Genomic DNA, 13,934 nt, shown 5'->3' on the forward strand with positions numbered 1-13,934 from the left:
TTTATCTTGTTCTGTGCAGAACTACAAAAGAATGTTTCTGGAAATGGAGCAGGCCCTATGACTCATCATCATTTAAAAGGGTTTCTGTCTTCACAGTCTCTGGACTGTGAAGTACTGAAACATTGTCTATTTTTTGTCTGGTTGGATGGGTTTTTTTGTTTGGACTCTGTGAATATAATCCTGACATAAAACCCACATTGTGAATTATTAAATAAAAGAGATCAGATCTGTCAGCATGTAATTGCACAACTATGGTAAATAAAAGCACCTTAACTAACAGTAGATGCACCCAGCTAAGTGGTAAGGGTTCTTGTAAATAACATGGCTTAAAGGCTGTAAATTTACTCAAGCTGCTAATAAGGAAAGGAATCACAGAGGAAAAATGCTTACAAAGGCGGATTTAAAATCCCAAGGAGTTAAGACTTAAAGTGTATTCCATTTTTGGGAACTTTAAGTATAAATATTAATACCTAGGACTATTTCAAAATATGGTATATGTAAAAATACATTTTGATGACAATTCAGATATGTTTGGTCTTCTGTAAACACTATTCTCTCCCCCCTCACCCCTTAAACATTAAGCTTTATTACTTGTATTCATTTTTGTCATAGCTATGTGGATTCAGTGAATGACAAAATCTATGAAAATCACAATGAAAATTAAATTTATGAAACTCCTGGATGCGGACACCAGATATACTCACAGGCCAGTTATGTTGGTTACCACTGTATTTACAACATTTGACTATAAAACCAGGTTTAATCACACAAACATAGAAAGTGTTCACAATTTCAGAGAGCAATCCAATATCTATTAGCAGCATACAGGATGGGAATATGCATAATGAATGAATAAAAAATCATGGTTTACCAAATCAGCGTTATTTTTAAATTACAGTATTTCTGACCACATTGATATGCATATTTTTAACCTGGTATGCTGAAAATGTAACATAAAATTTCTAAATTGAAAGTAATTTTTGACCTCCAATGGAGCTGAGTGTTGTTTCAATGACTATTTAGAAAAGCAGAAAAAAAAGTAACATATACTCAAAGAATATCACTCAAATTCCACAAAACCATTAAATGTCAGAAGCATGGGGGGGGGGGGCGGGGAGGGATAGACATCAGAATACTAATTTTTTTTGAGATAGCAGAAATTTAAGTTCAAGGTCTTATATGACCTGTCATAACTACATGAACTTGACAGTGCATTAATTCTGTCACATATGGTAGAACATTCACAGGGGCTGAGGGAGTGCTTGGAAGGAGCTCTTTACTCCTATACATTTTGGTGAATTATGCTGCTGCTTAATCCGGCTTGCTGGGAGCCCTTCTAGCCCTTCAAGTGCAAAGAACTGCTCAGGCTGCTCAACCCTGTAGCCAGGTCCAAATGATAACACCAGCAGTGACAGCACTACTGACTGAGGTGGAACACAGGAGCAACTCAACTTTCAACCTTGCAGAAAAAGGAATGCATTTATTATGTGAAATGATGTTGTTCATTTTAATTTCCAAAAATGTCATTTTCTAAATGGAAAATATTCACCCAGCGTCACCATGCTCAGGAGCTGTCGCTTGCTATAACTACTTACAGAAGACAGTACCAAGTTTTTAGTGCAAGTACACTTCCAGGTCAACTAAAATTATCTGATTTTATGCTCAGAAAGAGGGTAGTCTAAAGTAATGGAATTAACTATATGTATCATCAGCTTAATTTCACCTAAATTCTAAAAAGAAAAGTAAACAAATATTTTCTTTAATTTTCCAGCCAATTTGGATCCTGTCAGAAACTTAAGAATTGCAAAGATCTAAAAATATTTCTTACTGTAAAATCATAAAAACACACAGACCCACAATATAAAGCTGTTGCTGCTTCTTTGCAGATAAAATGAATTCACTGATATTTAAAAATATATGTTTTGTAGAATGCTAAATGACTTTTACAAGCACATTTTTAGTTCATGTGAGCCTAAAAACATCCCTGACTGCATTAGATGTGCCGTCACTGAGTTCCCAGAATTCATCACTTGATACACTTTGTAAGAATCAATTTGGCTTATGACAGTTTCTTCCATTAACACATTAGAATTTACTGAATGATCAATACACATCATTATTTTCAAAATTACTTCTATTTTGGAGGATCTAACCATTGTGCTATCTCCTGCAGTATCTCCCATGCCTATCAGTGTTCTAATTCCCTATGTCACTTTATCTGGATGTGACTTCATGTGCCTTCAGAACAACATGACCTCTTCCCTCCTGAAATGACTGAGTGCATGGGGCACAAAAAGCCACAAAAAACATTCTGCAGATGCAAAATCCAGCTAAGAGCAAAGAAAGTAATTTGAGAATGAAGATGAAGGTTCTCATTAGGGGGAAAAAAGTCATAAGTACATATAATGTTTCCTGTGATTACTGCTTTCCCTTGCAAGACTTCAAAATTTCAAGTGCTTACATGCTGGTTAAGGATGTGTTGAAATTATATGAAAACCAGGCAGATATGAAAAGGAAAATACTGGGTGAATTCACACAACACAAGTTACAGAAGCTCAGAATTTAGCACCTATTTCACAAATATTAACACAGGCAAGGAATGCTACTGCTGAATCAATCCCTTTTCTCTGTATTCACCTGTTCACCAAACAATGCATTTGCTAAAAAAAAAAATAAAAAAGAGAGAGAAATAAGCATCATTTCACTCCCAGACAAGACCAGCTATTATCATGTACACTAAGGCTGTTCATTCAGGCAGTTGAAAACAGCAAATATGAAAAAATCTGAAAGCTAGCATGGCTACTCAAAGAAGAAAACTAGTTAACACCATATTCTGTCCATTTTTATCACACTTGTTGTGCAGAATGGGATGAATTCAAAGCTAAAAGAAGCTCACACTGAGAGCAGGGACATACGTGCACCTGCTGTGCAAGTGCCTGTGTAGCCAGCCCTTTGGAAGGGATCTGACATATTCTTATGTTACCAATGTTCTCCATCGATAAGCAGGTAAAATGTTAAATTTCTACATATAGCTGATTCACAGCTAATGTACTAATTTGTTTTAAAGCTGCATTATTTCAGAAGACAAAACTTGATTCCGTTACCCTGAAAGCAAAATATTTTGTTAGCTTAGATCGAATGTATTTGGATTTTGAGCACTGTCTGTTCAGTGCTGTCTGAGGTGTGTATCTCATAATTCTCACTTATTTCTCCCCTACTAGCTTGGCTGTCCAAAGACAGTGTTTCTGATGGGGAGTGCAATTTCCAGAAAGTATGTGACTCACTCATAATGAGAGAGTTTAGCTAAGAAATCCAGCTGACGGAAGAAGATGGAGTTTTAGTTTACTTTTAATAATGTGAGAAAAAAAAAATAGCTTCTATAAAAAATATTCAATTCCTCCTGTAGACTCAATTTCTATAAAGGAGTAACTTCCAAGAGAAATGCTTCACTCATTGCACAACACTATATGCCTGAAAAGTAGAGATTAAAAAACTTCCTTTGCAGAAGCAAATTAGAAAAGAACAGTATGTTATACAAATATATACTTTCATCCATCCTGGGAGCATTGAGCACACTGACTTTGGAAAATTTTTTTGTAGAATAGCTAAATTTGTATTATAGAATGTACGAACCAAGTGGTAAAATCAGGATGGCATCATCTGCCTAAAAACTGCAATTTCCTTAATATTTCAATCTGCAAACCCAAATAAAATGCATTTGTTTATTTGTTTTTGGTGTTTTTGTTTGTTCTGGGGTTTTAAATCTCAAAATAGTGAGTAAAAATAAACTCAGTTGTGCAAATTACTAAGGATTTTTTTGTAGCTAATCTCAAAGTTTGTTATTGCTACAAGCAAAGAACACATCTGGTGGTCAAATTCAGTGCAACTGATACAAACATTAATTGCACATGAATTTTATTCATTTATGCTTTTAATTTATTGATTCCCTCACATAGCTTCCTTCTCAAAAGAAGAAAACTTATAGCACAAACTCCTCACTTGTTACAGCATCTTTAGCTGCCCTTCAAAGAATTTCCAAATCCTTCTGCATTTCCCTTTACTGACGGCTGAATTTTTGTTCCTGCTTAATGTTCTTCAAAATGGAACAACCATTGTTGGTGGAATGGAACAACAAATTCAGTGAAGTATGAGAGAAATTAAGACAAAGCACCTCCTGTTTGCCAGATAGAGATCAAAACATGCTTTAAAAGAACTGTAAGTTTAGAAAAGAAAAACAAGCTCTGCTAAGACAGCAGAGCCTGCACTACCATATAAACAACCCCTAAGAACCAGGAGTACAAAAGTGCTGAAAAATGTCAAACCCCTCAACTTTGGCCACAGCCAGAGTGCTGAAAAACCAGTCAGACAAAATGAAGTTGACTCATTAGAGTTGGCTGGAAGTTGCAAGGAAACAATGCCAGGACAAGGGCAGATTCAACACAGGCACCACTTTGTGAGGTACACTCCTTGCATAGCAATGAGCAAATGAAGAGTGTGCTAGAAGGCTCTCATCACTTGGTGACACATAGGCTAATTATGGAGGGAAAATTTACGTTCAACTGCTTCAAGTAGGAAGTGAAAAAAAGAAGTTTCTTTTACTACAGTTGGTATCCAGGTAAACAGGATTCTTCTCCCAAGAGCTGTAAGCCAGGCATGCATAGACAGACCTAAGATGATGGGAAACAAATAAATACCACAACTGATGGATGCAGTAAAAGTGGTAACATGTCTGCAACCCCACAGCAGGATAGTACTGACATTACAGGATGATAACAGAATCACTGAATCACTTAGGCTGGGAAAAATCTTCAAGATCAGCCATTAAAGCTACTACTGGGTTAGTCGTACATGAAACCATGTCCCTCAGTGCCACATCTACACATCCTTTTAATACCTCCAGGGATGGTGACTCCACCACTGCCCTTAGCAGAATGTTCCTGGGCTTGAAAACTCCTTCAGTGAAGAATTTTTCCATAACATCCAATTTAAACATCCACAGTACAATTTGAGGCCATTTCCTCTTAGCCTGTTCCTTGTTATTTAAGAGAAGGGATCTACCCCCAACTCACCAACAACCTCTTGTCAGAAGTTGTATAGAGTAAGAAGGTCCCCATGAGCCTTATTTTCTCCAGGCTGAGCCTCCCCAGATTCCTCAGCTGCTCCTCATATGACTTGTGCTCTAGACAAGAATCAAGAACAGAATCAAGAGCAAACACCATCCTTAACACTGAGAGAGACCAAACATCTTTCCAAACCAACCTCCTTCCTCTCCAACAGTAGGAACCTTGAGAGGATACATGAACAAAACCTACTGTTCATTTCTCTTAAATGTCCTCTGCTCAGATTCCCTCCGGCCTTGACTTGCAGACTTCCTAAAATCACTTCTCCAGGGGTTCTACCTCCCATGGCAAACACATGATGCAAAACAATCTTCGTTTTGTTTATTTTCCACTGTCTATATCACAACGTTATTTGATGCCCTTAGATCTAGTATTCAGGAAAATTACTCATTCTCTAATAACTTTCCTCATTACATGATTTTTCATTAGAGCTCAACATCCATCCTCTGTCCCTCTCCTTTTCCTGTGTCTTAACCTGAAAAGTCCCATTTTATTCAATCATATCACTTAAGGAAGATTTTCAGATCACTTGATTTTTCTGGCACCTAACATGACGTATTCTACTAGGTCGCCCCTGAGGAGGTTGATCAGAACAGAATATAACACTCATCTTCTGGATCAGCATGTATTCATCCTGGCACAATTATAATCATTCTGTTTCCCTACTTATGCCCAGTAATTCCCAATATCAGACCAGCTTTGTGGATCTAAACTAAGCATTAACTTGACACTATATGGAAAAGCCCTTTTATTTTTCAGGTATTTAGAGTATCTCTAATACCTCTCTCTACACTCTTGCCACATTAATTCAGTCCTCATGGTGTATATAAAGTTAAGGCTCTTGTCTACAAGTTATGATTCTTCTATACTTTTGCCATGGAATTTTATTTGCCATGTATTCACTCACTCAACACCAGAAGATTCTTTTGACACTGTTCACATTCCTTTGTTCATTTTTACCATGATGAAAATCATCCGTCAAACCCTTCTATCTCTTTTTTCCACATGACTTAAGACTATGTTGAAAAGAAATACAGGTAATGGCAGAAATCTCACTAAGATACTAGTGTTTTTCTAAAGTAAAAAGAAAAAGACTATTTATTCTGCACTTCATTTTCTACCTTTAACTTGAATAATCATCAAAGAACCAAGAACCTTAAAATTCCAGACAGGGCTACTGAGATATTCTCAGCATACTAGGGAATACTCTCAAGTTCTCTGTGACCAGTTGCTGTGGAGATTTCACAACACTGGTTTTGGTCCACGAAGCAACTATAATCCACCATGTTATATCTGAATTGATGTCTTAGCAGAAATAACAACATACCAGATAACTCAAATCAAAAATCAGATTCTGGAATCCAGTTCGGGAAATAATGCTAATATTCTTATGCGCAACAGGATACACTAAGAAATGCGTATTGTACTACATTCAGAATTCAAATAAAGCATCTCAGGTTATACAGCAGTTTAGTGACTACATGTGGCCTACTCACTAACAGTAATTCCAGATCAAATATATATATTTTAACATATACATCTATTTTAACATATTTAACATATTGAAACATATTTAACCATTTAATTCTCATCTGAATGGTTTATTTTCATAGCTCAATGTAATTTTTCAGTTGTGTTTTTCTATATATGCCTTGGCAAAACATTTCACTGCGTGCAATGCCAACCAAATGAAGATAAAATTAAAAAAAGGCAGGAAGCAGCTAAAAACACTCTCCCTTTGCACAGAGATGGAAAAGTGATGCTATTGGACACAGTAAGTATTCGCAGCAAAATGTGTCATTTCTGGTACCTTAGAAGAAAAACTGCTGTAAAACTTCTGGAGATGCTATTGCAAACCTGGGTATCTCTCAAATGTATTCGTCTCCCACCTACTTGAGGAAGTACACACACAGACAGATGGAAACTGCATGTGCATATAGCACATGACAGTATGTTAAGCAGCATGTATTAGAGGTCTCTGTGAATATGCTGGGCTTCAAATTCTAGTTTGCAAGCATACAGCTTACCACAACACATTGAATCAAAAATTGCTGTGCCAATTAGAATATCATCTCCAGTACCTTCGATGCTTTATGATAAGGATCAATAAGCACTGATGATCAGAGACAGCTGATCAGAACGAAACAGGTTTTCAAGGTTAAATATCAAGAAGTGATGGCTCCGCAGACTCTAAGGCCACCAAGTGGGGTTTGTCAATTTAAAAGAAAATGGGATCACCTGCTTGCCTGATCAGGGAGACATCTGATAAAAGCAGCTACTCATTCCTAAAGAGAGAATGGCCCAGTAGACATTTAAAAGGAAACCTTAAATTTAGTCAAGGGGCATAACAGATACAAATAGTACCTGAAATCTTACTCCTAAAATTGGGTGTGATTAAGCTACGAGTATGCCTGATGTAAAGGATCAGCACTTTTAAAATTTTTCTTGTAACTTATGACTTAGAGATTACAAAGTGCAGCTTCCATCTCAAAAGAGTACAAGACAGTTAAGATTCTGGAACATTCTGAACATCCATCTTCCCTTTTTTATAGAAAAACATCAGCTAACAAGGTCCAATCTGCAATCAGCACGTTTTCCAGAGTCCCTCTTCTTAAAATGAGTCAAACAAGCTACTCTAGCTGCTAAATTGCTAGTCAATCTGCTATTTCTGATAAGGATTTGTATACTCATTCTTTCCAACATACATGAAAAGATATAACAGAAAGTTGAAGTTGCAGATAAAATACAACTAAATCATATTTAGACATAAAAGTACACTGTAATTTTAATACAATATAAGCTTTTTCACAGTTTTTTTCAAAGCTATCATGACAGAAGATGAAATCCAGGCCTCATGGCATTTTCTTTTGCATTGTTTTTACCTTTAATTCTGAGGATTTGCGTATTAATTAATCAACATCCCAAAGTATCCACAACACTGAAATAAATATGGGATATTATACTCTAGAGACTTAATATTCCTTTCACTATCACATAAAATTACCATAGCTTAATATTTTACAAACCCATTTAAAATAAAATTCCTCAAAATAAAATATCTCCATTCTTGTTTTTTTATTTAGTGAAAATATACTTGAATTCAACATAATAGCACCGCAAGTTTTATTGCCCAGTTGGCTTATTAGCAGAAGAAGCTCAAAACACCATCAATGTGAAAAAAAAATCACTCTCTGGATCTGCAATGGATATGATAGTAATGAGCTCTCTAGGACTTTGTCCTTTAAACATTAATTCTTCAAACACGCAAACTAAATAAAAACAAAAAAAAAACCCACAGAAAATAATGAAAACTAAAATATTTATATGAAGAAAATGATCTGCCTAAACACCACCCTCCACAACACACAAATGAACAGCTCATAATTTTCTGAAAAGAGTTTAACCACTACCATGTTTCTTTATAGTGTATATTTATCTGATTAGAGCACTTCTCAAAAAAACCCAACATATCTGAATCACCTCTAGCAACAGTCTTTTTATTTTTGATACATGTGGACACAATATAGAAGACACTAATTAAATTGAAAAGCCGTATGTAGAATAAAATTTTAAGTGCACTACATGAAAACAAGAGAGACAATGTCTTGCTCACAGAGCATCACATATACTAAAAAAGGCTTTCTTACACATGATATCATGAATTACTGGTTTACTACAAAATCAAAGGACCCAAATATTGAGTGAGCAAATCAAGCATGACGTCAATCTTAAGTGATTTCTGGAGGTTAAGGTGAACATACCAGCTCGACCCCAGATTTTATATGGCGAGAAATGCCGATATTATTTAGCTATGACATTAAAAATAAATAAATAAATAAATGCCATCCTTATAGAGAAAAATACTAGTCTTCTACAAGAACCAGGCAGAAAAGTCTCACAAAAAGTTCTTTTGCCAATGTGGGAGACACGTAGGGATACGCACAAACTAGTACACCTAACATTGGATTACTTCTTGTCTCTCCATTAATTTTACAGGTTTTGAATTCAGATAAAACTGTTAATATTTTTTAAAATCTGTCCTTAGTCTGTGTTTTATGCAGTTACTCTTACATCTAGATACTGACACAATTTTTCTTTATTTATGGTCCAACATTGTTATTTCATTGACCATCAAACAGGGTATTTGTTGATTTAGAGAGAAACTTTTATCATACCAAACTGCTGTATTTCATCTGACAGTAAGCCAATAAAAACAACTGAATTTCCCAAGTCAGTCATAATACTCTGAGGGATTTCTTTTGTTTAAACAGTTAATCCCTAGGACAACACAAATTAAAAAACAAAGTGGAGATTGTTTTACTGATCATTTTGCCACCCCCCCATTATCACATTTCTCTTTGTTTACCAATCATGTTTCCTGGTCAGCAAATGGAGTTTTTACTTTTAAATAAGAGATTTAGCTTTAAACAGGAAGCATTCAGAAATAGTTCTTATATAGGTCAGTAGTAGTTTATAATAAATACATGTGCAAGATGAGCTCACGTTAAGCTTTTAATTCCCATACGATTACCTTATAATTCTGAAATGAAGGGATTATAAAGATGGGGCACACTTACACAATGTTTTAACACTGTTGCTTCCAAAATAAAATTCTTTAAATATTGTCTTTAAAATGCCCTTCCTAACTACTGCCCTTCACAACTGATTAAACAATATAAAGAAATGAGGACACGAACAAAGCGGGAGTCCAAAGAATCAGTGTGAGATGTCTCTGCACTGGGCCACAGACCAAAATTCATATTGCAAGAACGGGGATGTTTGCCATGGAGCCACAGCTTGTCTTCCCCACTGCTGCTCCCTTGCTAATATCTGGGATTTCACTTGGCAGGATGGGTTACAAGGGCTCTGTGACAGTTCTGTGCTCCCAAAGGACCATTTTTTCCAAGACATTTGGGAAATTTTTGACTGCATATATCATAGCCAAATGGCTTTCAATCCTGACTGCTCTTGTTCTGCTAATGACTTTGCTTGTAATTATCCCTAATTATGGCACTGGAACCGTACAAACCATGTAGGTTCTTTCAGTGCAAAAAAAGCCAACACATACTTTCTCCAAAAGCCCGAGAAACTAAAATTATCTTTCAGTTTAAGAGAATCCTGCGATTATCCCAATCAAACTGCACCCACCTACTCTAATCTGACCCCAAGATCATTCCCACACCATTCTTCAAGTTTTAGTCAAATCAAAACTATGTTGTGACCCTTTACAAAGAAAAGGGTCTGAAACAAACAGGGAAAGACATGACTTCTTAGTTCAGGTGCAGGAGCAAATACACTGGAGGAATGAACCCATGATTTCCTAATAGAACATGGTTTTTAAAAAAAAAAAAAAATCTAATTAATCTGAACAATCTCTTCTCCACCCATCCCCCAAAACGAAAAGAAACATACTGAGTTTGATATTTGAGGTTTGTGTTACAATCCTTAGATCGAGAAGGGAACTTTAGGACAGAAAAAAAAGAGATTTCTACTCTGCATATGTTCATAAGCACAGAGGAGTGCAATAGAGCCACTTTTTGTTTGGTGGTCTGCCAGATTTAATGTAAGAACAAAAAGCCATTCCACATCCCAAATTAATGCCCCAGAGACCAGCTTGTACAGCTGGACTGGCTTTAGGTCACTGGAAATTTAATTATCTGCACAAAAGCTAGAAAAACCTCAAAGAAACAACCAAAACCCAAAACACCTGTATGTGGATAAAGAAGAGGGAAAAAAAGACATTTCCCTCTTTTACTCTTTTTTTGTAAAACTTGCAGTAAGATCATCTGTCCTGTTCTTCCCTACCTTAATTTAGACTGCAATGACAAGGAGTGTAAGGGAGTTACTAATAAATTTGTTGTAATATTATCTTAAGAAAAATAATATAAATGACAGAATTAGTTTTCAGACATGTAACTCAGCAAATGAACATTTTTTCTGCAGCTGTTAATGACAATCATTTCAAGTACGTGGTGTAAAGGACTATAGTATCCTTTTAATTTAGGTAGCAAAGTCGTTTTCATTTTACACTGCAATGTAATGATTAAATGTATCTGAAATATCTATGCTTTTTTCAAGTGTTGTAACAGTGTTTCAGAAAGCAGAAGAATTTTACTTCTTACAGTGGATTTTTCTTCTTACGGTCTACATGCTGGAGAAGAAAATTGAGTTCAAATATTTTTAATTGCTATACTAATCAAATTACCATATTTTAAAAATTAAACATTGCTTGTAAAGGAACAGTAAGTCTGTCATAAGAAGATCGGCAAGCAAGGAAATGGAGAAAAAAGTTAATTTAAGTTTAATACTTGGAATATGCCTATCCTATACAGGAGTATACAGAGAAATATCAACAATTTCTGAGCCCTTCTACCTGAGGTATCAAAAGCAGACTGGTTTTGCTCCTAGCAGCAGGATTTGTCATCTTAGGAAGAGTACTGCATTAATGCAGCTCTAAGGCTTGCAAAATTCTGCCTTGTTCACTATCATGGATCACATAGATGCAGCTGACAGTGTATCTTCCTACTGATCGAAATCCATCTAAATTCCACTTGAGCGTAGTGTTTGCTTTTGGATGGGTAGCTTTGAAGGCCTACACTCAGCCAAAAAACACCAGCAGGAAGTCATCTGGGTGAATTTTTAAAGTATTAATTTAGGCTTTGGGAAAGATTGGAGAACTTGTGGTTTATGTTAAAGAAACTTCTCCTGTTAAGGCATTAAATATTGTAATTATAGTAAACCCCCAAATTTTTAAAATTACCTGAAAACACTGAACACCTCCAGTGTTTCCCACATTTTCAAGAGCCAAACAATACTTGCTTTGTCAACCTTGGTCAGCACTCTGGACTTCCTGCTGGGAAGCACAGCTGTGCTAAAATGGTAGTGCTTATCAGAGCATGCTGGGAGCTGTTTCTAGAAAACAACTTTGAAATTAAAAAATAATAATAAGGAAATGTAGCTTTGATAGCTTTTCCTTTCCACAGCCTGGAAAAGGACTTCCATAGGAATCTAAAAGTACACAAAACTCTCTGAGTGATTCCCTGTCAATGACACAACGGGCAGTGACAGAAACCCCACACACAGGCATAGAGCTTGCAATACCTTCATAGTGGATGCCTCGGTTTCCAATTTTGTGAGGTGATTTGAGTTATCCTCTAGCTCTTGCCGAAGGTTGGAGTTCTCCATCTTTAATGCCTCAACTTGCTTTAACAATTGATCATATGAAGCTGCAGCCATCCTGGGCTACCCTCAGCCCTTAAAAAAGTAAGAGAAAATATTAAATTTAGGCATTTTGGAAAAAAACCTTCTCTTCCTGAATGTATCTAACCACAAAATCATCTCTCTCTCCCATTTACCACATGTCTTTCTAAACATTTAATTTAAATCCATTGCACCAAAGTGTTAATGACTATAACTAGTGCCAGATCAAGACTTTTTTTTCTGTGGGCTTCCATTTGGTGTGCATGATTAAGCAAATGAAAAAAGTTCATTGTCAATTGCATCAGATATTAGGGGAATCTAGAATACATGAAAGAAAATCACTGCATCACACAAAAGCATCTTTACTACTGGCACTTCAGTTTCAACATGGAGAACTGCAGATAATAGACCATATATAGTAATTTTTGGGTAGATAACAAGCATCTTCACACATATCTAAAAGATGCTGGCTGCCCACTTATTTTAGGAAACAAACGGTAGTCACAGATGTTCAATGTTCCTAGGAATAGCACACACTCTGAGGGAGACGCTATACGAAAGGAAACCAGCAAATATTGGGGAATTTTTAATTGAAAAAACTCCACATCATCAAATGTAGTAAATATGTAGATATTTTGTAAAAATATCCCTCAAGGCACAAGATTAAAACAAATTTCTTCCACACAAAGTTGTCATACTGCACCATTTAATTTTAAGATGAAAGGCTACTCTTGATATCAAGGCATCCCATACTGTTTTCAGAAAAACTGTAACACAGTCCCAGAACACCAGCACAAATGCTTAGCCATTATATAGGAGAAAGTAACAACTACTTAAATTTCCATTATGAGCTACAAACTGTTCCCCACTTTCCAAACCAAAAGCCAGCAGAGTTGTTAATCTAACAACTTAAGTTAACTAAAACATGGCTAATGAATGTTTGAAGCTCTTCAGAATTAGTGCTATCAGGTTCTTATTAATCAGCCATTACAGAGAAAAAAAGGGAGCCTAGCACTTCACATAAGACAAGTTACCCTTCCAATGTCATTGCAGACTTTTTTTTAAGTATGTGGCCTGTAACTCAGGGGAAAAAAAAAACAAAACAAAACCAAAAACATCCCCTCACAGGGCAACATTCTCTTTCATCATTATTGCAGTATATATACTTTGGAAAAGACAAAACAATTAAAAGCTATTATTTAGCATTTACTTTAACCTGCTTGTGTAACCCCTTGTAAATCATGTTTCCGATTCCCGATGAAACTCAATTGAATTACCCAGTCGACCAAAAATAAGGTAAAATTATTCAAAAACATTTTAGTTCCTCAGTACAAATTTTGAAAATTCTGTTTAACCTTTCTAAATTTAAACTGAACGAAATGTAAAGGAGAGAAGCAAGGAACAGTAACAAAAGCTGTAGTGCAGTTGATATGACTGGTTTATTTCCTCTCCAAGCACCTGCCACCATCAAAGAAAAAAGAAGACACCTGCCACTTATGAAATTGTGACTTCCATGAATAAAAAGAATCTGTAGAATTTATTTTTCAAAATTTGATCATGCTTTACTGAAGACCTCCTTTTTGAGAAATAAAGGCAATAGGCAATCTGAAATAA

General features: G+C 35.8%; 1 protein-coding gene across 4 annotated transcripts in view; it reads right to left on the minus strand.

The window, feature by feature from the left end:
* Window positions 1-13,934, minus strand: part of APC (APC regulator of WNT signaling pathway) — a 93,896-nt gene that overhangs the window by 49,320 nt on the left and 30,642 nt on the right. For 3 of the 4 annotated variants that reach the window (XM_058044328.1, XM_058044329.1, XM_058044327.1), the window contains exon 2: window positions 12,222-12,374. The exons of the other annotated variant lie outside the window; for it this stretch is intronic. In XM_058044328.1, coding sequence (XP_057900311.1) covers window positions 12,222-12,356 — 135 coding nt within the window. In that variant the 5' untranslated portion in view covers window positions 12,357-12,374. The remainder of the gene's footprint in view (window positions 1-12,221; window positions 12,375-13,934) is intronic. 4 annotated transcript variants of the gene reach the window in all.

The sequence above is a fragment of the Melospiza georgiana genome, chromosome Z, assembly GCF_028018845.1.
Source record: "Melospiza georgiana isolate bMelGeo1 chromosome Z, bMelGeo1.pri, whole genome shotgun sequence".
NCBI lineage: Eukaryota > Metazoa > Chordata > Aves > Passeriformes > Passerellidae > Melospiza > Melospiza georgiana.